The 23,666-nt window shown below is 44.6% G+C and overlaps 2 protein-coding genes across 3 annotated transcripts; both read left to right on the forward strand.

Moving 5' to 3' along the window:
- The first annotated feature begins 1,330 nt into the window (after positions 1-1,330).
- On the forward strand, positions 1,331-11,760 carry RIMOC1 (RAB7A interacting MON1-CCZ1 complex subunit 1). The gene is given in 7 exon segments (XM_083576246.1): positions 1,331-1,600; positions 1,602-1,743; positions 3,458-3,564; positions 5,649-5,795; positions 7,640-7,771; positions 8,476-8,590; positions 9,682-11,760. Coding segments are annotated over 7 exon segments (1,185 nt in total). The 5' UTR covers positions 1,331-1,345; the 3' UTR covers positions 9,969-11,760.
- Positions 11,761-12,395: 635 nt separating this feature from the next.
- LOC310744631 (F-box only protein 4-like) lies at positions 12,396-22,697 on the forward strand. Of its 2 annotated transcripts, none has more exons than XM_083576250.1 (7): positions 12,396-13,146; positions 16,298-16,533; positions 17,113-17,333; positions 18,751-18,823; positions 19,300-19,469; positions 19,702-19,880; positions 21,253-22,697. In XM_083576250.1, exons 1-7 carry the CDS (start codon positions 12,964-12,966, stop codon positions 21,340-21,342), a joined length of 1,152 nt encoding a protein of 383 aa, XP_083432376.1. In that variant the 5' UTR covers positions 12,396-12,963; the 3' UTR covers positions 21,343-22,697. The 2 variants fall into 2 exon arrangements, with proteins under 2 accessions (XP_083432376.1, XP_083432377.1); XM_083576251.1 differs by having other exon boundaries at positions 12,584-13,146; positions 16,302-16,533.
- Positions 22,698-23,666: the final 969 nt, after the last annotated feature.

Here is a 23,666-nt window from a genome sequence, read left to right on the forward strand (position 1 = left end):
ACCTTGCAGCCGGCGCGAATGTCCCCTCCGGCAAATATAACGTTCTGCCGCCGGCACAGATCAGATCAGACACCCGGAGCAGGAGGAGAGCAGAGGCAGCGGGAGCCGACGGGGTGGCTGCTGCTGTGGTGGCGGCGGCGACATCTCTTGCCCGCTCGCCGTAGCTTTGTCTCCCTCAGCGCCAGGCCCCGCCGGGCCTCCATTCCCTCGCCCTGACAGGACGTGGCGAGCAGGGCAGAGGGCGGCCGAAAGGGCGACGAGGGTAAACCCCGCCCGCTAACGACAGGAAAGTGACGGTTGCTGAGCGGTGGGAGGGGCAGCGTTCCGAGCACGGCTTTGAATTCAAAGTCAATTCATAGCGGCGCGAGGGCGGGCAGGCGGGGCGGGGCTGCTCTTCCCTTGCCCTACGGTGGCTCCTTTGGGACATACTGCGCAACGGCGGAGCGCGCCCCGCCTCCCCCCGTGACTCCGCCTCTAGATTCGTGGCCAAGCGCCGCGTAGTCTTGGGTTAGCGCGCGCATTGCAGAATCCCCACGATGGGCGATGCAATTGCGGCCGCGTGGAAGTTCGAGAAGTCGTGGTGTAATAAAAATATGGTTCCCACCCCCTGCTCCAAAATACAAATAAAATCCCCTAGAAATTTTAACGGTTATGTTTTTACTTTTGATTATTATTGCCCTATCAACTCTTGCTTTCCTGTGATTTAATCTGGAAGATGGTAAGACACAGGTAGAAATACACGTCCTTTGCTTGTTCCTATTCGGTTTCTTAATCAGTCGAGAATGCTTCCTTCCTACTTAACCACCACCGCATAAGGTAGGCAAAAAAATATAATCGAAATTATAGATGGGGCCTTTGGAGGCAGAGATAATGGGTGGCTTAAGCTAGTTTATATTCAAGATAGCTTTGGTTTATGGTTCTTCTAAACAGCTCCTCTGAAAGAAGAGGGGAGGAAATACAGTATTTATCTTCATCATTAATTAATCTAGCCTTGTCTGTGTCTGTAACAAGAAGTCCTCGATGGGGTGGTGAGTACATTTGACTGAACTCAAGCATCTTAAAGAAACCGAAGGGGGGAGGGAATTAAGTGCTGCTCATTTTATATATTTAGGCTGTGAACGTCATTCCCCCATTTTGAAAGAGCGTTCAAGTTTGTTTGTTTTTCTTACTTCCAAACTCAAAGCTCAAAAAACAAACAGGACCCTGTCCTGGCCCCAGAGCTGATGGGTGCAAATGAGCTGCTGACTTTACAACAACTCCCCCGCCCCCCCCAAAAGGCGGTATAGTCCTTTAGACCTACAGTCAGCTCGCCTTTCAAACCGATCTTGTAAAGAAAAAGAGACAAATGCTCCACTGTGAATTAAATCCGGACCAAGATCTGCGGTATCGATGGCTGGGGGTGTGCGCGTGCGTGTCGCAAAACCCGGAAGTGGCCTCAGCGGTTTTAAAACCCAGGAATCCAGGCAAGTTGCCCCCTTCTATCCTTTTCCTATCTCTCGTGGCTACAAAGCCTCCGCGGCGCGATCCTCCTCCTCCTCCTCCTCTGGGCTGGAGCATGTCACGTGACGAGGAAAAGAAAGAAAGAGGCGTGGTCTGCGTAAGCAGCTGCCAGTCCGGACCTGGGAGGCGAGCTCCGCGCGTTCCATATGGCCGGGGCCGGTTTCGCTGCCGAGCTGCGGCTGCGGCTTGCGGCGCTCAAAGGAAGGCTGCAGCGCTCGAGCCAAAGCGAAGAAGCCTCCGAGGGTAAGAGCGGGGTGGTTAAAACTGCGAAACCCGCTGCGGGGAGAAGCGCTTCCTGTTTGCATTGAACCTCCCACTCTCCCCTTTAAGCTTAATTGGGCGGTCCTTGGTTTTAGGGTTTGTTTTTTCTTAATTAAAAAGTTCCCATTTCTTGGGTATTTTTCACTGGCGGCGGCATTTGTAGGGTATGTGCCCAGTGCAGCATTTACGTATAAGCTAAACAAGCTATAGCTTAGGGAGGGCCCCACTCTCTTGGGGGCCTGCAAAAAAAGGGAAAAAAACTGGATGTACATTTCCAAAATATGAGAAAAAACACACAAATAAAATAAAACCTACATACAGCAACAGTGTTTTGTGTTGTGTAGGCTCCTATGATGTAAGTAACGGGACCCACTTGCTAGCCTGCTCCCTAAAATATCACTGGTTTGCTCATTTCTATATATAGGGTGCCTACATTCTGCGTGGACTGGTTGCATTGTTGTTGTTTAGTCGTGTCCGACTCTTCATGACCCCATGGACCAGAGCACGCCAGGCACTCCTGTCTTCCACTGCCTCCTGCAGTTTGGTCAAACTCACGCTGGTAGCTTCGAGAACACTATCCAACCATTTCGTCCTCTGTCCTCCCCTTCTCCTTGTGCCCTCCATCTTTCCCAACATCAGGGTCTTTTCCAGGGAGTCTTCTCTTCTCATGAGGTGGCCAAAGTATTGGAGCCTCAGCTTCACGATCTGTCCTTCCAGAGAGCACTCAGGGCTGATTTCCTTAAGAATGGATAGGTTTGATCTTCTTGCAGTCTATGGGACTCTCAAGAGTCTCCTCCAGCACCATCATTCAAAAGCATCCATTCTTCGGCGATCAGCCTTCTTTATGGTCCAGCTCTCACTTCCATGCATCACTACTGGGAATACCATAGCTTTGACTATATGGACCTTGTTTCACTGGTTGCATGGCAACGTGCAAATGGCTTTAGATACCTATTAGATCCATAAATTACCATATAGTATATATTCAACACAAAAAAACAGTAACAATTTATTGTTGACAAGGACAGCCGGACATATAAAGGGCCCCATTACTTTCAGTAGCTTACGGCCTCACCAAACCTAAATCCAGTCCTGTATATGCCCATAGAGGTGCAACCAGAAGCAAGGCCTTCTCCCCAGCTTAGATGTCTAGGTCTGCATAGGATTGCAAACGTAAGGACGTAGGAAACTGCCTAAGTCACACCAGGGGCGTATATGGTTTGTTGTTGCCAACACTGGCTGGCAGCGGCTCTCCGATGGATTCAGTCGAAGGCACCTTGCCAGCCCTACCTGGATGAACCCGAGGCCTTGGCGTGCAAAGGAGATGCTCTGCAGCTGAGAGCAGCTGCCTTCTCCTGGATTTGTAGTTTCTCATTATTTATGTTGTGAGGGTTTTTGGGGTGGGGTTCTGTATCACACTTGAGCCCCTTCTGATTTCTTGGGGGTCATGGATCCTGAAAGGGTTAAAAAATCTAACCCTAGATTTTACTAGTCAGGCATGTTTTTTGTGGCACCTTTGTAGCTCAGTATGAGACTTTTGCTTCAAACCCCACATTGGGTTGTGCAGAAGCTTTTGCATGAGCCGCTAATGTTTTACAGGTTCTGAATACTGTAATATCTCAGTGATATTTGTGGGGGAAATACTGTCTTATATGGATTGTGTTTTGATGGGGTCTTTGTCTCTTTTCATCAACAGATCCCTTCTTAATGCAAGCTTCTGCTACACTGGAAAACTTGACTGACCTTTGTAACCAACCTGGAGAAAATGGCACACTTTCCAAACTCTTGCAACTTTATACGCAGGTACTGTGCAGTGATGAATTTTCGGCTCTTTAGGCTGCAATTATAAGCAAGCTTGGATAATAGGATTCATAGTGTGTGAACTATAATATGGTTTGTACTGGCGAATAAGAGAATTTCCCAGTGAAAGAGTCATTATGAAATAAATGCTTTGTTTGTGGTTAAACTAGAATGGGGTTAAGATTAAAAGCACTGTGAATACATCTTAGAGTTTTATGTTTAAAGGAACAGACAGGGCAGTCCATGAACTAGTTTATGGGCATGGTATAAATATTATTTTTATTTATTTATTTACCCTATTTTGTATGTATAAAGTGAGGTGCTGTTGTCAAATTTCAGTGACACAAATAAAAAACTAGCTTAATGGTGATTAAGATGAGCTTATGTTTGTGATTCCATTGACTTATTAAATTGGCTTAAATGCAGTTTTCTGCCTTGATCTTTCTGTGGCTTAAACTGTAGAGCAGTTATATATTCTAGCATACCCCTAAAGCAGTTATATATTCTAGCATACCCCTATATATATATTCTAGTATACCCCTAAACATTTTGTGAATCTTTGTACTTTTGTCCATTTACTGTATTTATTTTTCCCGATTTGAACTATAAAATGGTGATTTTCCTGAGTCAAAAAGAGAGTACCCCTAAACATTTTTTTAAAGAAAAGAAAAGCACTGGATACGGTTATAGAACCATAGCATAACTTCTGACCTTCACTGTTCTTAGATTTGCTCAGACTGCTTGCCCCAGATATAAGCGAGATGACTTAAGACAGTGGTTGATAAACACAGCAATACTTGCTAGCACAAATTCTTGCCAGCGTAGAGCAGGCACATAGGAAACTGCCTTATCAGGCTTTTATTGATAACATCAAGCTTTGCCCACTCCGATTGACAGCAACATTACAAGGTCTTTCTTACCACCTAGAACCTAATCCCTTTTTAACTGGAAATGCCAAAGATTGAAGCTGGGACCTTCTGCTTGTAAAACATGTCTTATACCACTGAAGTCGACCCCTTCCAGAACAGCCTTAAAACTGAGGTGCTGAGCTGATTCATTGCATCAGTATATTTGTCAAGGCAGAGAATAGCAGACCTATTATGCTAATATCCACCACAGGATGCTTAATTTTCAAATTCTGAGGTTACAGAGAAGGTATTGGTGACCTGAAAGTGTTGAAGGTAAATGTGGTCTTACAATGATCAGTGATGCATGTCTCCCCCCTCTTGTTTGTATATTCTAACATGCTATCCTGATCTTCGGAAAGGGATTCCAGGATACAGCAAGGAAAATACTTGTACAGGTTGAATCCAGCCCAATGCTGGCATTAGCAAATCCATCCTTTGCACTGTGGTTTGTAAACTTCTGGTTTAGAAATCCTTGCAGCCTGGTCAGGGGAGAGGGGGAAGTGTAGAAGGGACTTGCTTTAAATCCCCTTCTTAGAAAGTTGCCTTAACATAGTACTTTGCTTAGTCGTTTAGTTGTGTCCGACTCTTCGTAACCTACTAGTAACATAGTGTGTGGTCTGTGTGTGTGGTTTGGGAGCTGCACGGCCTGGGGAAAAACAATGCTATCCAGGGTTGCAAAGACTGCAGAGAGAATAATTGGGTGCACTCTTCCGACCTTAGATCAAATCTATGCTGCCAGGTGCCATAAGAAAGCGGCAGAGATAGCACAGGATAGTACGCACCCCGGAAATGATCTCTTTCAGCTTCTGCCTTCTGGAAGAAGGTATAGGGTTATAAAGGCCAGGACTAGCCGCCTGAGAAACAGGTTCTATGCAAATGCAATTCTGGTTGTAAACGCAGCATAAGGGGTTTCTACAGTATAGTATATTTTAAAATAGGGTTTTAGAGTTTTTAGGGGTTTTTGAATGTTTTATGTAGTTTTGTAGTAGTTTTGTAGTAGTTTTATGGTAGTTTTATGGTAGTTTTTTGTAGTTTTTCAATTTCATTGTCCTGCATGGGACAATGACAATAAAGATATATCGTACTACTCAGAGCTTACTTGGACAGGGTGAATGGTCAGCTAGGAAGGACGGAACAGGTTGCAGATTGTGGTGCTGATATTCTTCCACCTTTTTAAAGGCCGTCCTGGATATCACATATTTTGAGGAGAACCAGCTTGTCGATGAAGACTTTCCAGAGGAGTCCTCTTTGCAGAAAGTTGAGGAACTAATCAACGCACTTTCAGAGCCAGAGATCTTGATCGATGAAAGCGGTACATCTCAAGAAGTGAGTACGTCTCATTCGCCAATATTTCTTTAAATTTCATTTAACACACAAAAACAACCTCTAACCCCTCTTTCCTTCAGTGTCTCTGCTCAGATTATATTCCCATTTTCTTTGTTTTGAATTTTTCAGCCTATAACATTCAGTGGTATTATCAGCGATAAGTACTGACTTGACACCCGATGGTTGTGTTGAACTGTGTTAACTTTTATTTAGGGAAATTCACTGTTGTCAGGCCTGAAGCCAGAATTTTTGTGTTGGTGGTGGGGTCCCTAAGATATGAGAGAATAATGCAGTACACTGGCCTGCATCTAAATAAAGGCAACATAACCTAATTTAAAGTTTTTAGGTGCTATTTAGCTAAGTTTCATTTCGAGTAATTTCCTGCAATTAATGAAACTCACCTGGTTATGTTCATGAATTTCAGTGGCTCTACTCTGAGTAAAACTTAGTTAAATACCACCCATTGAGTTGCCTTAAGATTGAATTTTAATAAAAGAAAATGAAATTATATATTTAAAATAAGCACCTGTTGCTTATAATTTTACCTCAGTGCATTTCTACTCATTAGCTAGATTACTAGAAGGCAGTGTGACACAAATCCTATGCATATTTCATGCAGAAGTAAGTTTCATTGTAGTAAGATTTGCTCAAGGACACATTGGATTGCACGCATTCTGATAGGACCCTGCCTGCCTGTTTTATTTTATTATGCCACAGTAAAAGGCCAATGACTTTTCTCTCTTTAAATGAAAACTAAATTCAGGAACAGGGTCTCAAATATCCGTGGAGACAGACGTCACTTCACGCTGATATGCCCTCGAGTTCTGGCATAATTTCCCATCTGCTGAATAGGGTGGCAGCAGGAGTTGAAGGGATGGGAAACTGGTATTCCTCCAGATGTGGTTTGATTATAATTCCCTTCAGCCCTAGCTGGTGTGGCCAATGGGTAGAGATAATGGGAGCTGTAGTTCTTCTACATCTGGACAGGCGCAGATTTTGCATCCTTGACCTAGGGAAACTGATGCAGGAAAGCCGATGTAAAAGTAATACCTGAATATTAGTGGAAAGGGTGTAATCTCAAGCAACTGCTTTTTAAATGTTATTTATGAAACTATTATTTGTGGATAAGTCAGGGAATGACTGTTATACTTTGCAAAAAGAACAATTTTTTTAAAAAAATAGTTTGGTGTGTTACCTGCTTCCAATAGCATGAGTGAAATGTGCACAGCTCCTTTTAAGGCAGTACAGTGGTACCTCTGGTTACGAACTTAATTTGTTCCGGAGGTCTGTTTTTAACCTGAAACCGTTCTTAACCTGAGGTACCACTTTAGCTAATGGGGTCTCCCGCTGCTGCAGCGCAATTTCTGTTCTTATCCTGAGGTAAAGTTCTTAACCTGAGGTACTACTTCCAGGTTAGCAGAGTCTGTAACCCAAAGTGTTTGTAACCTGAGGTGTTTGTAACCCGAGGTACCAGTGTAATTGAATATAATGGAGATAATGCAATGAGGGAAGCCCAGGGGGGAAATAAATTGAGACAGGCTTTGCGTGTGGCAGAGTTTTAGTTGTGCACCCAGTCAGCTCTGTTCAATATATGTAGTTCTACAAACAGTTGGGTTTCCTGTGTCTTGTGAATCTGAATTCCTGAGAGTGTGGATACAGCATACAAATCTGATTTGTTTCATGCCTTTGGGAGACATTCATATGAAAAGATATGAAACACTATTTTTTAAAAAACTCAAACTCATTCCACCAACTCATTTCCAAATATGCTATGTTTGCCCTTTTTATTCAAGGTTTAGGCATCTTAATCAGTGTGGATATCTGATTTATTTATTCATTTCCAGCCACTCGCAGTGCTTGGTGTAGAACTGCTGGAATGTCTTTACTGGAGGAGAGGAGCCTTACTCTACATGTTTTGCCACACGGTGAAAGGAAGGAAGGAGAGGTTGATGAATAAGACCGATTTGTTTAAAAAGGTAAATCCCTTTCTGCTTAAAAAGTTGTTGTTGGCACCCGTCTGTTTTGAGACAACGGCGGAGAGAGCAGGGTTTTGCCTTGAGTCCTGCCCAGCAGAGCAACAGGACTGCGGATACAGCCATAGCTACAACACTCCATCATGCTTTGGGTTAGGATTCTGTTAGTTGATGTCGTGCAAACTTGGTAAATAAAGCCTAGCATGTTTAGGATTGCATAGATCCTGCCAATCTTTGTCCAGATTTACTTTACAATTTAATGTTTGTCTCTTTTCCTTAGTATACAAGAGAGGTTTGAAAGGTTACCTGACTGTAGGTAAAGGACTGTACCTCAATGGTAGACCCCGTATTTTGTATTCAGAAGGTCCAGGTTCAACCTTTGCCATTGATGGGAGTCTTGCCCAGCCCTGAGACACCAGACAGCTACTGCCAATCAGTGTAGATAATACTGAGCTGTAAAGTCCAGTCGCCTGGTTCAGTATTAAAGCAACAGCTTGTGTTTGCCTTCTTTACGAGTTGTGTAAATTAAGTGGTTCTTTTGCACCCGACGGCTCTCATGCCATGACTGAGTCCTGTTTGTCATATTTATTACTGTTTTTTCAGCTTTGTGACTAGAAGAGGGGCGGGGGGAGGACATTCTTTCAGAATGAGTAAATGAAGTTTGAGACTAAATACATAACATGCCGTGCTTAAATTTTCTCCTTCAGTTTCTTAATGAAGGAATCCAGTACTTGGTGAAGATGCTTGAGTTCAGATGTTCTGATCACCCCATTGAGGACTTCGTGTTTCAAGACACAGACACGGTTAGATTAATACATGAAGGTAAATATTCCGTATGGTGCTTTTTTGGTCTCCTTTTCTTTTAGAGGGGTTGTTTAAAAGAACCACAAATCAAAGATAATCTTGGATATAAACTGTCTTAAGCCACCCATTATCTCTCCCTCCATAGGCCCCATCTAAAATTTTGATTATTTTTTGCCTACCTTAGGAGGTGGTTGGTTAAGTAGGAAGAAAGTATTCTCAACTGATTGAGAAACCAAATAGGAACAAGTAAAGGATATATATTACTAGTTGCCTTATCTTCTACATTAAGTGATCCTAACAGGAAAGCAAAAGAACACAGTTGATGCGACAATAAGCTTATTTTTGTTTTTATTATCACAGTCTAAAAAAGTATCACCCTTGAGTAAATTGTGTTATTTTTGTCAATGGACCTCTTACACCCACACTTGAGCCCAGGTCAGGCACAATGCTAAACTATGGTTTACTGTTCCATGCATGGGCCACTGGCTTGCACACTCCCCTTTCCACAAGAACTACATTGGTATCCCAATTGGAATAAACCACCTGTGACCAGCATCTTGGGAACTTTATGCTGCACACTACAGAACTTGTAGGGACGCGGGTGGCGCTGTGAGTTAAACCACAGAGCCTAGGGCTTACCGATCAGAAGGTTGGTGGTTCGAATCCCCGCAATGGGGTGAGCTCCCATTGCTCGGTCCCAGCTCCTGCCAACCTAGTAGTTCAAAAGCACGTCAAAGTGCAAGTAGACAGATAGGTACTCCTCCAGCGGGAAGGTAAACGGTGTTTCTGTGTGCTGCTCTGGTTTGCCAGAAGTGGCTTAGTCATGCTGGCAACATGACCCAGAAGCTGTACGCCGGCTCCCTTGGCCAATAAAGCGACATGAGCGCCGCAACCCCAGAGTCGGCCACGACTGGACCTAATGGTCAGGGGTCCCTTTACCTTACAGAACTTGTGAAGAGGAACAGTTGCAATTTTAGGGATTTCTCTTGTATGTTTGTTGCTCACAAATTGCAGCCTTGTCATTTGCAAAATGTAGCTATTAGATGGAAGTTGTACCTATTCAGAACCACTGCTCGCCTTCAGCTGCTTCTCTCCCCTACCTTTGGCAGGCATATTTAGCGACACCCACCTACTGGCTATGATGTACTGCGGAGAAATGTGCTACTGGGGACTGAAGTACTGCAGAGAAGTTAAGGAACAAAGTCGAAGCGCAGAGGCAGGATCGAGCAGGGAGCAACCCGGAAGCTCACAGAGCGAAGTTCTGGACCATCGAGAGACGGGAGAGAAAGTGCTCCTGAAATACATAACTGTGTGCGAAGGACCGTTGAGACTGCATGACTGGGATACCAAAAACGCAAAGCTCATACTGGACTATTTTAAGCAGTTTTCTGCCTAATTGACTTAAGGCCACTGAGAAATGGGGGGGGGCACACATTTTTCCTTTTAGAGGCTACATTCCCTTGCAAATAATCCATTGGGGACCACATGACACGGGTGGTTAGAGCACTGCTTTATTTTTTTTCCTCCCCACAAATTACTTTTTCCCCTTCCCCCAAATCTTCACTTAACCACGGTTGGCCTTGGAAGTTCTGAAGCGACAGGAATGTTTGTTGGGTTAGGTGCCAAGGATGCTTCCCCTACCTATTCCCAGTGTCTTGTCTGGCTCATTCTCCTTGTAGCAGCTTCCACTTTTGCTGGAGAGAATTGAGAGTCAAGAAAACACCAGGCAGCTTGGAGGCCTGACTACAAAGAATGGCAACTAGAGCTTCCCAACTCTCCTCCCAGCAGCCATCGCTTTTGCTGAGCGGAATGAGGAAGGGACTGGGAAGCGGGGTTGGCTTGCAGCAGAGGAGATGGGGGGAGTTGCAGAGGAGGGGGTTGGGGCCTAGGTGGAGGCACCCGAGGCCAGGTAGAAAGGTGCTGTGGGCTGGGGTTGGCAGAGACGCTGGCAGTTCCTTGTCCCTGATTTAAGCGGATGGTTTGTGTTCCCAGAACAAAACTGGGGCAACCTTGTATAGCTCCTTGCAAACCAGAAGGTGTAATTTGTGCCTTTAAACAAATACACAACATTTCAGAGCATACCTTGATTTAATTTCTGTACAGTTTACGAAACTGCCGTACAAGTTACTTTACAGTAATCCTTCTGAAGCTACTCTAGTTGCCAACAGAGTATAGGTCTCCAGGTAGAGTTTCAGGTAAACCTAAGTTGTTGGCATCCATCTAGAGACAATGGAGTGTGCTGGGGCGGGGAGTGAAGTCAAACTGCTGTGTTAGCAGCACCAAAGAAAGATGTTCTGGTTAAAATCCATATAATTTAGCTTTGCTTGGTACATAAAACACATGCGAAATTGCGTAGAAATAACTAAAAATGATTGCCAAGTAGCTGCAGTTACATTATATATTATTATTGCTGTTATTAATAATTATTATTATTTTACCCATTGAAGATACCTAAGACTTTGGAGGAAACCCAGTTTGGCATCAGCCCCGTGCACAGAGATAAGCAGCACACAAGGGTACAAAATAAAAATTAGATGTCATTTCCATGTTTGCAGGAGTTCTAGGGTTGCTACCACTTCTGGAGTGACTTTGATGTTGCTGAATTTCTGCTCCCCAGTAGAGAAGTGAAAACTGCAGCAATGTCTCAGTAAAGTGCTCTGTTTCTGGGTGTCTTCCTTTTCTAGAATATTTCATTCTCCCAGCCACTCAGCACCATGTGGCCACTGAATGCGCTCAGTCCTTCCTGGGCTGCTCTGCCAATGTTTTGTTCTTTGACAGCCCTTTTTGCATTTTGCTGCCTGTTCATACTTCCCTCTTCTACGTGGATTAGGTGGAAGAGAACAGAATAACCTTTCCATTTAATGCTTATTCATTAGCATGGTTTAATTCCCACCTTGGAACTGTTGCATGCTGCAGGGCAGGGCTAACAATAAATATATGCTTGCATCCTACATCAGGTTTTTAAAGGGCCTAATTGGCATGGGAGGGACTATTTGGGATGACAGCAGGGCGGACAGCTCCTCCTCGAAAACCACTGTCCTCCACTTGCAACATTTAGGCTTTTTTAAAAAGGTTGGTGTGCAATGGAAGCTTCTTTTTATTTATTTTTTAAGTTTGTATAAATAAAAATGTATCATTGCAAAAGAAAACCCAACTAATAACATTTCAATAAATTGAAAACAACGTAAGGTTGTACATTGTCATTGTACTTACCGTATTATTCCAGTATATCAGGAACACTCCTTTCTCCATAATTTTAGTGGGTCAGTTTGCATTCTCCTATAGTAGGTTAATTTAGCCATTGTCACAAGAGACAAGACCTTTTTGAGCCTTTCAAAAATAATAGGATGTAAGCTCTTTTTCCAGATTTGGTTTTTTTCAATTGTAATTTTTGTAGTCATAATTAGGTCAGATACCATTTCTGTATCATTTTGAAACAATGTTCAAAGCCAAGTCTGCTGGTTCTTTTTTTAAGATGGAGAGCTGCATAGGGTGGTGGGGCTGAGGAACAGAGCTGATGGGGGGAGGCAAAAAATGGAAGGGGAAAAAGCTGGGAGGGTGGGATGGGTTAATGTGTTTGAAACAGATGGGAGATAATGAATGGAATGGATTTGTGGAAGTGTTGGTGACTCCTGCCATGTCATAGAATACTGTAGAGCTTGAAGGGAGGACAAGGGTGAACCAGTCCAACCCCCTGCAATGAATTTTCTGCCCAACGTGGAGCTTGAAACCACATTCCTGAGCCTGAGTCTCATGATCTGCCGATTGAGCTAAGTCCTTTCTCGCAACTTTAAGCCATTGGTTCGTGTCCCACCCTTTGGAGCCGCAGAAAACAAGTTTGCTCCAAGTCCACCGTAGCCAGCCAGCGGATGTTACGGACTACAACTCCCATCACCCCTGACCACTATTCATGCGTACTTTGGAGCGTATTTTTATTGCACCACGACTTCTGGAACTTCCACGCGACTGCGAATGCTTAGTCGCAGGGGTTTGTTTGGCTTTTGTGATGCTCGCGCGCTAACCCAGGACTATGTGGCGCTGGCCACGAATCCGGAGCAGCAGCGCGCAGTTGCCAGCAGGACTGCTGGGGAGGTGGCCCGAGTGCCTCCCACGCCTCCGGAACAAACCGGAGGCGGAATCCCGGTGCGGGGCGCGGCTTCTTCGCCAGACTTTACTTGCGCGCAAGCAGCGGCCGCAGGGAACCACCGCGCGCTTCGCCTTTGCGCGGACGCCGCTTTCCTCCTCCTGAGACCCACCTCCTGGTGGGATCCGGGCTCCGACGCCAAGGGGCGCAGGATTCCAGCTGCTGCAGTGCCGGGGGTGCTGAATCGCAGCTAAATAAGAAGCAGCTAAGTAAGAGACGGGGAGGGTTGCCGGTGCGCCCCGGAGCGATGGCGCATGGCGGTGGGGACTGGCAGAACTTGGAGACGCTCCTGCGAAGCAGCCTGCGCGTCCTGCGCGGCAAGTGGGGGCAGCAGCAGCAGCCGGAAAGGCTCCCGAAGAGCGACGATCGCGCTTTGGAAGAGGAGGAGGAAAAGCAGAGGACGACGCCCAGCGCCTTGGAGGCCCTGCCGGTAAGCGCGCCGCCGCCCCCGAGGTCGCCTGGCGCATCCCAGCGAGGCGAACGGCCGCCGCTTCCAGCAGTGTTGCCAAAAGTTCCCCGTTGGAGCTTCCTGTTCGCTCGGCTTGCCATTGGTCCCTTCACGGCCCCGCCCCTTTGACGCCAGGCAGTTGCACTTTCCAATTTTTATTTTAATATAAAGATCCGTGGTGCTAAATGTTTCGGTTTAGTGAATATTAGGATTTAAGTAAAATTTCTGTTTTATAACTGGGATATGTTATAAGACAGTCTCTATGTATTAGAAAGGGAGTTATGCAAGGAGGTTGAGGTGTTTATGTGTAAAGACTGGATCTTGAGAATGTCATCAAGATCCAAGAGTATTGGAATCTGTGGACTTATGAGCATCAGCAATTAGCATGTGAAGAGGTAAAGGTAACCATTAGGTCCAGTTGTGACCGACTCTGGGGTTGCGACCCTCATCTCGATTTATTGGCCGAGGGAGTCAGCGTACAGCTTCTGGGTCATGTGGCCAGCATGACTAAGCCACTTCTGGTGAACCAGAGCACCGCATGGAAACGCCGTTTACCTTCCTGCCGGAGTGGTACCTATTTATCTACTTGCACTTTAACGTGCTTTTGAACTGCTAGGTTGGCAGGAGCAGGGACCGAGGAACTGGAGCTCACCCCATCGCGGGGATTCGAACTGCCAACCTTCTGATCGGCAAGTCTTAGGCTCTGTGGTTTAACCCACAGCACCACCCGCGTACCCAGAGTAAACCTGGGTAAATGTCCTAAGTGTGTTCCAGTCTTTAATCCCAGTCAATCTACAGGTGCTGATGAAGTAAGGGGAACCCCTTTGTTAGGTGACACCTGGCGGGAGAGAGATTAACCGTTAGTACTTCAAAGCACCAAAAGAGCTGGCCATTAGAATGCAACTGAATAAAGGAGGCTTAGTTGTTAGGAATTAGGATAAATGCCTTGGACTCCATGGCTTGGGGAACAAGGCCCTCTTGAAATGACCATGCTATAAGGTCTGGACTCCTTCCATGCGCACTTGCAGGTGTAAACAGGTAAATAAACCATATTTTTCAAAGCTACGACAATCTTGGCCATGACTTCAATTCTCCAAGGGAACACAGACCCTGGGTGAGTGCCTGGAACCCCCTGGAATCATGCAGAGAGTGGGAGTGGCACCCAACTTTTGTAACAATATTTTGCTGCATGCCATTCCAGTCTTTGAGGGCTGTGAGACTCCGGGGGTCCCAGTGCCTATTCACCCAGGGTCTGTGTTTCCTTTTGGGAATGAGGCACAGCTGAGATTGCAGTGTCCTTATGATATCTGGTTTATTTACACATATATACAACCTGAGCCTACGATGGAGGGGTTCGCAGAACAAAAGGGTCTTGTTTTCCCCATAACCACAGTCTTGGATTGCAGCAAAAATCTTTCATGAGTTTTTCTCTCCCTTTCCAGGCTGCAGCTTTTTCCTCTAGGTTGAATCACAGCGAAAGGTGCTCTCAAACTCAGGATTTTTTCCTTATCTGAGAGCTGGAGGAGGGGCCCCACAAATTTGACATCTTGCATAGAGACCCCTTTCCTTTGCTCTCTTAATGGTCCATCACCCAGGCGATTACTTGGCTTGATGTGTTTTTCACGCTTGCTGGACCCAAGGATTAAATGTCTGGCACCCTGTTTAGCACCCCTAGCCTTGCTTAAATTCTAATACTTGCTGGATCCAGTGATTAAAGATGTCTGGCTGTTATGAGACATTACAGTGGTACCTCGGGTTAAGTACTTAATTCGTTCCGGAGGTCCGTTCTTAACCTGAAACTGTTCTTAACCTGAAGCACCACTTTAGCTAATGGGGCCTCCTGCTGTCGCCGCGCCGCCGGAGCATGGTTTCTGTTCTCATCCTGAAGCAAAGTTCTTAACCTGAAGCACTATTTCTGGGTTAGCGGAGTCTGTAACCTGAAGCGTATGTAACCTGAGGTACCACTGTATTAGGTAGATCAGGGGATTATTTGTATATATTATTATGCCATTATTATTTTTATTTGGAGGTCCATTGCTGGGCATATTCACACCATAAATTTAAAGCATATGATTTCCCCCAAAGAATCCTAGGAACTCTGGTTTGTTCAGGGTGCTGGGAGTTATAGCTCTGTAAGGGGAAAATGGCAGAAAGTGAAGAGGAATTAAAGAACCTTTAATGAGGGTGAAAGAGGAGAGCGCAAAATATGGTCTGAAGCTCAACATCAAAAAAACGAAGATCATGGCCACTGGGCCCATCACCTCCTGGCAAATAGAAGGGGAAGAAATGGAGGCAGTGAGAGATTTTACTTTCTTGGGCTCCATGATCACTGCAGATGGCGACAGCAGTCACGAAATTAAAAGACGCCTGCTCCTTGGGAGAAAGGCGATGGCAAAGCTAGACAGCATCTTAAAAAGCAGAGACATCACCTTGCCAACAAAGGTCCGTATAGTTAAAGCCATGGTTTTCCCAGTAGTGATGTATGGAAGTGAGAGCTGGACCATAAAGAAGGCTGATCGCCGAAGAATTGATGCTTTTGAATTATGGTGCTGGAGGAGACTCTTGAGAGTCCCATGGACTGCAAGAAGATCAAATGCATCCATTCTTAAAGAAATCAGCCCTGAGTGGTCACTGGAAGGACAGATCCTGAAGCTGAGGCTCCAATACTTTGGCCACCTCATGAGAAGAGAAGACTCCCTGGAAAAGACCCTGATGTTGGGAAAGATGGAGGGCACAAGGAGAAGGGGACGACAGAGGAGGAGATGGTTGGACAGTGTTCTCGAAGCCACTAACATGAGTCTGACCAAGCTGCGGGAGGCAGTGGAAGACAGAAGTGCCTGGCGTGCTCTGGTCCATGGGGTCACGAAGAGTCGGACACGACTAAACGACTAAACAACAACAACAAAAGGGGGAAACTACCATTCCCAAGATTCTTTCAGGGAATTCGTGGCTTCTATATGCATGGTGTAGATCTGCTTGGTTCCGATACCGTTAGCATATATTTTGTAGTAAATCTTTTTTAAAAATATATTCATTCTTATATACGTGAAGAGGAAATTTTGTCAGGGGCTGCTGTTAAGTTTTTATGTTTCCTAAATGATTTATGCATAAATATTTAAATTTTATTTTCCAGATAGATATGAAGTTATACATTATGTCCTTCCTCACACCCAAAGATCTGAGTAATTTGGGAAGCACCAACCACTACTGGAAGCTAACAATCCAGGATCCCTTGCTATGGCGTTATTTTCTCATCCGCGATCTTCCTTCCTGTCATTCTATTGATTGGGAGTCAGTCCCTGATGCAAACATATTTAATAAATCCATTTTTGAACTTCATAATAGTGCCTCATGTGACTACATGGCTGCGTAAGTATCCTCTAAAATTCCATGTAGGTAATGTACATCTTTATAGGGATATGAAGGATTGTGCTGAATGCCTCCATATTTTATTTATTTTATATATATATATATATATATATATATATATATATATATATATATATATAATATTATATTATATATATATATATATATATATATATATATATATATATATATATATATTATTTATTTATATATATATTTATATATATATATTATTTATATATATAAACAAAAAAAGGAAAAGGATTTATGATAGCATAAATTAATGGACTACTCTTCAGTAATAAGTAATTTAAAGGTACAATTTCATGCTAAAGCCTGATTCTAAAATTACTCCTCTTTTTGTAAACATTCTTTAACTCTTGGCATCAATTATATACTTGCCCATTCATATATCATTAAATTCTGTTGGGCTGTCCGAGTTCTCAGCACTGAGCATTTTCTTGTGTTTCTTGTGTGGGGCCCTTCAACTCACGCTGAGTCTTGCCTTACTCCTCCTAAGATTTGGCAATCAGTTTTCATTATTATGGGGTGGGTTGTTGCTTTTTAATTTTTACACAGGTACAAGAAGTGTTACTCCAGGCGTAAAAGATGTCCGAAAGCCAGCCGGCCCTATTACGGATCCGTCACTTCCTTTCTGCAGTCGCTGATCACGCAGGCAGAGCCTCGCTTTGCAATGTTTGGGCCGGGCTTGGAAAACCTGGACGACGCTTTGGTGAACAGAATGATGGCGAGCCCACATATTTTGCCGCTGGCCGGTAGACCTTCCAGACAAATGCACGGTAACGTCATTTTCTTTTCTTTTAAACAAGCAAACGAAAATGGCCATGGTGAACATTTGAAGCCTTCTTATACTGTGTGGGATGTTTTCTGACCCTGCTACAGAACGTGGTTCAGCTGGAGGCAGAGTGGGACCAGCCCGTTAGGCAGAGAGAGGCAGAGCCTTCAGGTGGCAAATGCTGGTGGGGAGGTAGTGATTGGATGTTTGTGTGTGTGTTATGCAGCCTTCCCCCTGTAGGCCCCAAGCTACCCTTTGAAGAAGTAAGGTTCAACTGATGGCCCATTGGTTGTCTTGCTGTCTCAGGGAGTGTCATTTCTTGGGCGGGTCTGACAGAAGGTGCCAAGTATTGTGCCTTGCCACTGACCCATTGTCTCTCCTAAAGCATGCTGGCCAGGTTGGTGGTTCTGTGAATTAATGGAGGACTAAGATTTGACCAGGGGACGCGGGTGGAGCTGTAGGTTAAACCACAGAGCCTAGGACTTGCCGATCAGAAGGACGGCAGTTCGGATCCCTGCAACGGGGTGAGCTCCTGTTGCTCGGTCCCTGCTCCTGCCAACCTAGCAGTTCAAAAGCACGTCAAAGTGCAAGTAGATAAATAGGTACTGCTCCAGCGGGAAGGTAAACAGTGTTTCCATGCGCTGCTCTGGTTCGCCAGAAGCGGCTTAATCATGCCGGCTACCTGACCCAGAAGCTGTACGCTGGCTCCCTCGGCCAATAAAGCGAGATGAGTGCCGCAACCCCAGAGTCGGCCACGACTGGACTTCACTGGATTTGACAGGACCAAGCTGTGGCTTTTTGCTGCCTAAAGTAGAGGATCAAGTTGGCCTATTTGTCCACATGCCCAAAGCCAGGGTTGGTCAAGTTATTTCGGCACCTGTATTAGAAAATTCACACAAGCCCTTCTGTCCCTCCCTGGAGCAGAGCCTAAATAATTTATTACACAATTTAAAAACAAAACAAAAAACCCCACACTGTTGTCCGTGACACTTAAAACAGCAGCTGCTTCAGTTTGCCTAATATCAGTGCCAATCTATTATATCTGGGGAATTTAAAGCTCATGCTTTCAAATGACACACTAGGCTGTCTCTGAGGGAACCGGGCAGAGGGCCTTCTTGGTAGTGGAATGCCCTCCCTTCAGATGTCAAGGAAATAACCATACAACTTTTAGAATACATCTGAAGGCAGCCCTGTATGGGGCCATTTTTAATGTTTGATGTTTTATTATGCTTTTATACTTATTGGAAGCTGCCTGACCAGAGTGCAACCCAGTCAGATGGACAGGATTCAAATAATAAAATTGTTATTATTATTGTTATTATTATTATTATTATTATTATTATTATTATTATTATTAGATCTTCTGAAAACCTACCAGCTCTCAAATTCTTTGCCTTTCATTTCTTCTTTGTTTCAAACAGGGATAGGATCAGGGGTCACATTTCGTTTGAATGACCAGAAATTCACCATTCTGACATTGTATACAAAAACTAGGTAAGTTGTTATCCAAGGTGCTGTTTTTCGCTTGCCTGCTTTTTTCTTCTCGAGTAACGGTATTCCAAGAGGGATAGGATTGTCCCCAAAGAAGAAAATTCTAGATTCTACCATCGTGTAGATTCACACAGGAATTTTCAAACGCTAATTGGATTGTCTCAAGAGGAGAGCAAGCCCATTTCAAGAAGTGCTTATTCTGTGCAGGTTTATTCCAAGGAAACCTTTGGCCACAATCTGGGACATGGCCTCATTTGCTCTGTTCACTCAGCAGGAATGTGGAAACTTGGATCCCCAAGAGCCAGAGTAGAGCTGTGAATTGTTCGTCTGCTTGAACTGCCTGGCCTAGATGTGTACAAAAGACTACACTGTTCTTTCTTAAGGCACTAGTCCTTAGCAACTTCAGTTCTGCATAGTTTCTCCCTTCCTTCCTTCGTGCATAGTATCTGAAGAAACTGGTTTCTCTCCTCTCTTTCCAGCAAGGAAAGACTCAGAGCGAAGGAAGAGGACACTGATCCTGTCAACAAGATGTTCTCTACGGAGTCCAGTGTTGATGGGAAAACGCATTACAATCTGATCGAGCCCGTTAAAAACATGTGCAGACAAATCGATGGGTTCATCTATGCTGCAGATGCCGAGGTTGATAAAAGTAAGGAGCTTTGCTCTGTGTGGGTCAAAAAGGAATAATTATGTTATACCACCCAATCTGTTGGGGGATCTGTTGTATTCTGTATAGTTAGTTGTGTGTATATGCTTTATACCAATGAAAACCTTTACAAACTAAATAAACGTAAGGGCTTCTGAATGATGGCAACATAGCTTTTAGGGTACAGCTGGCAGAGGGTGGCAAAGCCTTTATCTTCCTCATTCTCTTTTTGCAGGAAACAACCGTCAACTTGAATTTGACTGGCTGGCAGCAATGCTTGACCCAGTCCTTGGCCCTACAGATAGACCTCTGCTTGTCCTGTCCTGCGTTTCCTGTGCTGAGATAGAAAGGATTCCTTGTGTTTACATGGCGCATCAGCTGCAGCTGAACCTGCTTGGCACGCGGCCATGGATGGTAGCATTTATTATTATTATTTTGCTCTTGTGTGTTTTGTTTAAGTGTCTGCCCCAGCCTGCATTCCACTTTTGGAATTATGAAACAGATTGACAGTAGGTTCTGGAAGCACTATTACTCCAGTTGGTGTAAATTGAGGCTGCCAATCTATTCTCAGTTATATGGGAGTAATCCCTGTTAAACCCAATGTGACTGACTTCTGAGTAGATCTGTATAGAATTTAACTGTAGGTTACAGAACTGGCCTGTACCTAGGATGGCTTTTTTTAAAAAAAACAACAACAAAGGATTACAGTGGTACCTTGGGTTACAGACGCTTCAGGTTACATACGCTTCAGGTTACAGACTCCGCTAACCAAGAAATAGTACCTCAGGTTAAGAATTTTGCTTCAGGATGAGAACAGAAATTGTGCAGTGGCGGCGTAGCGGCAGCAGGAGGCCCCATTAGCTAAAGTGGTACCTCAGGTTAAGAATGGACCTCCAGAACGAATTAAGTTCTTAACCTGAGGTACCACTGTACAGTCGTATCTTGGATTCTGAACACCCTGGAACTCGGACGTTTTGGCTCCTGAACGCCGCAAACCCGGAAGTGAGTGTTCTGGTTTGCAAACGTTCTTTTGGAACCCAAATGTCCGACAGGGCTTCCGCAGCGTCTACTTGGCTGCAGGAGCTTCCTGCAGCCAATCAGAAGCCATGCTTTGTTTTCTGAATGTTTTTAAAGTCGAACGGTCTTCTGGAACGGATTCCATTCGATTTCCAAGGTACGACTGTATGTCTATAGCAGCCTGTAGGCCAGATTTAGCCCACAAGGGTATTTTCCCTGCACTGTTCTCACCTGCCCACATGTCATATGTGATACCAGGTGTGGGACAGGCAGAGATGCAGCTGCCGATTGGCAGCCTTAAGGAGCATCGTGAGTTGTGCATTGCGAAGGGAATGCAGGCTTTAGCTGGAGACTGGTGGAGTCAATGCCTGCCAGATAAATGGTGTAAAACAGTTCATTCCATAGGAAGTTCGCTCACAGAGGCAATGCCTGCAGAAAGCAGGCCAGTGTGGTGTAGTGGTTAAGAGCGGTGGACTCGTAATCTGGTGAACCGGGTTCGCTTCCCCGCTCCTCCACATGCAGCTGCTGGGTGACCTTGGGCTAGTCACGCTTCTCTGAAGTCTCTCAGCCCTGCTCACCTCACAGAGTGTTTGTTGTGGGGGAGAAAGGGAAAGGAGAATGTTAGCCGCTTTGAAACTCCTTCGGGTAGTGCTAAAGCGGGATATCAAATCCAAACTCTTCTTTCAGCTCCATGCTGATCAAGCTGAAACCTCAAGCACCTTAGCTTTGTGTAAGATACTGACATTTGCTTCTTTCTTGGCTTTTACAGGTTCAGGATACTGAAGTTTCCACGTTGGATGGACTGGTAGATGGAATTCAGTGGCTACTGGAACAAACCGAATGTAAAAAGGCCCAGTAAATCAGGCATGCTTACAAATGCCAGTGTGATTTAAAAGAAAAAGAAAACAAATGCCTTATTTACAAGCAAGACTTGAGGCGGGCACAATTTATCCTTAATTTGACATGAGCTGAGAAGAGATTTTTGTGCATAACATGGACCAACATTGTCCTAAACCTGTTGCTATTTAAAATGCAGACTGGATAAAACGGAAAAGGGAGGGATTGTATCTTGGGGGGAGGGCATTGGCATAGTGGTGGCACTCCTCTTATGCTAGTGCCCCTCCCCATTGGCAAGTTTATCCAGTAGTAAATCTCTGAGAGGTGCCAGGCTACTGCCATTTAAATTTCCCACAATGACTTCAATGTAACATTGCTCTGGGGCAGCATCAGTGATGGTAGGCACTCAATCCTGATCACCAATTTATTTATTTAAAAAGTAACTGGGGGGATGGGACTGGCAGCTGCCCAAAGATGCCATGTGGTGATGCCAGGCTTGCTGGATTCTAGTTGTGTTAGGCTGTTTATGGTGCTGACAGTATCCAATGCAGGTTGGAATGTCAAGCTTTTAATCAGGTAATTCTGGACCATAATGCACACATTTAGTGGAATCTCTGCAACAGTGCAATAGACGGGTAACTGATGGACATTTCTTGGAGTGGAGAATATGAATGACCATTTTATCAAGTGCACATAAGAGAAAAGTTGGCCATGTCAATCAATCATTCAATCTTTATTACGGTCCAGAGACCCAACAAATCATTACAAATCAATACACAATTCATACAGCCTGCCTCCAGGTTAAACAAGCATTTTGTTTAGAATATAGGGCTCATTTATTCTTGCAACCACCGATAAAAACTTCGCCACTGCTAACGTTCTAGCATTTGTCCGGTCTTCCAGTAGGAACCTGACATAGTGAGCCTCTGATTTTCCCGGGAAAGGTACCAGCAAGGGTAGTATCAGTTCAGCCCTGGAGTTGGCCATGTGCCCCCACCCAAGTTTGTTGTTAATGCCCAACATGTTTCCGAAAATGATTTCCTTCAGGGGTCAATGTAAAACCCATACAAAAACTTTCTTTCTTTCTGTCTGTCTGTCTGTCTGTCTGTCTGTCTGTCTCTCTCTCTCTCTCTCTCTCTTACCGTATGTCTCAGGAAACCACTTAAAACATCTTAACAAAGAAACTTACTCTGGTCAAATTCATTGGGAACAACCAATCAAACCTTACCTCTTCTGGAATGAACCAAACACAATAACTTGAAATACAATGCAATGTCTTTCTAAACCCACTTCTACTGGAAACTACAAATATTGTTTTATCAGGAGAAAAAAGGGGGGGCATTGGTGAAAGAGAACAAATAAAACGATATCACAGCACTTTCTAGTTACTCCTTTTGTTGGAACATTGCAGGAAGAAAAAAATACTATGGAGGTTTTTTCCTTGGCCATATGAAGCTATGAGGTTGAATGCCCTACTAAATGTTCGCTTATATATTTTGAAGGTCATTGAGTTTGGTCGACTGTAGAAAAGGTTTTCTTTTTACAAACACATTCAATCACATATGCATTACTGCATGCCCACTTGGGGCAAGGAGAATTTCACCATGTCTTTGGGTGGATAAAGTTCTTCATGTGCGTCTACTGTTTCTCACAGTGATGTGTGTTTACTGTGATAAGTTGTCGGTTGTTAAATGAAAACCAGAACAAGGGAGGCATGGCACCGGATACAGGAAAACAAAGGAGAAGAACTCAAAATGGACCTCCAAATGTTAGCTGTAGTTAATAATACTGCCTGCAGCAGTGGTGGGAGAGCATTGGCATCGTGGCTAGCAATAATAATAATAATAATAATAATAATAATAATAATAATAATAATAATAATAATAATTTATTTGTACCCCGCCCATCTGGCTCGGCCTCCCCAGCCACTCTGGGCGGCTTCCATAGAAACCAAAAATACACTAAAATATCACAGATTAAAAACTTCCCTGAACAGGGCTGCCTTAAGATGTCTTCTGAATGTCAGGTAGTTATTTATCACTTTGACATCTGATGGGAGGGCGTTCCACAGGGCGGGCGCCACTACCGAGAAGGCCCTCTGCCTGGTTCCCTGTAGCTTTGCTTCTCGCAATGAGGGAACCGCCAGAAGGCCCTCGGCGCTGGACCTCAGCTTCCAGGCAGAACGATGGGGGTGGAGACGCTCCTTCAGGTATACTGGGCCAAGGTCGTTTAGGGCTTTAAAGGTCAACACCAGCACTTTGAATTGTGCTCGGAAACGTACTGGGAGCCAACGTAGGTCTTTCAAGACCGGTGTTATGTGGTCTCGGCGGCCGCCGCCAGTCACCA

This window comes from Podarcis filfolensis, assembly GCF_964270895.1.
Source record: "Podarcis filfolensis genome assembly, chromosome: 11".
Classification (NCBI taxonomy): domain Eukaryota; kingdom Metazoa; phylum Chordata; class Lepidosauria; order Squamata; family Lacertidae; genus Podarcis; species Podarcis filfolensis.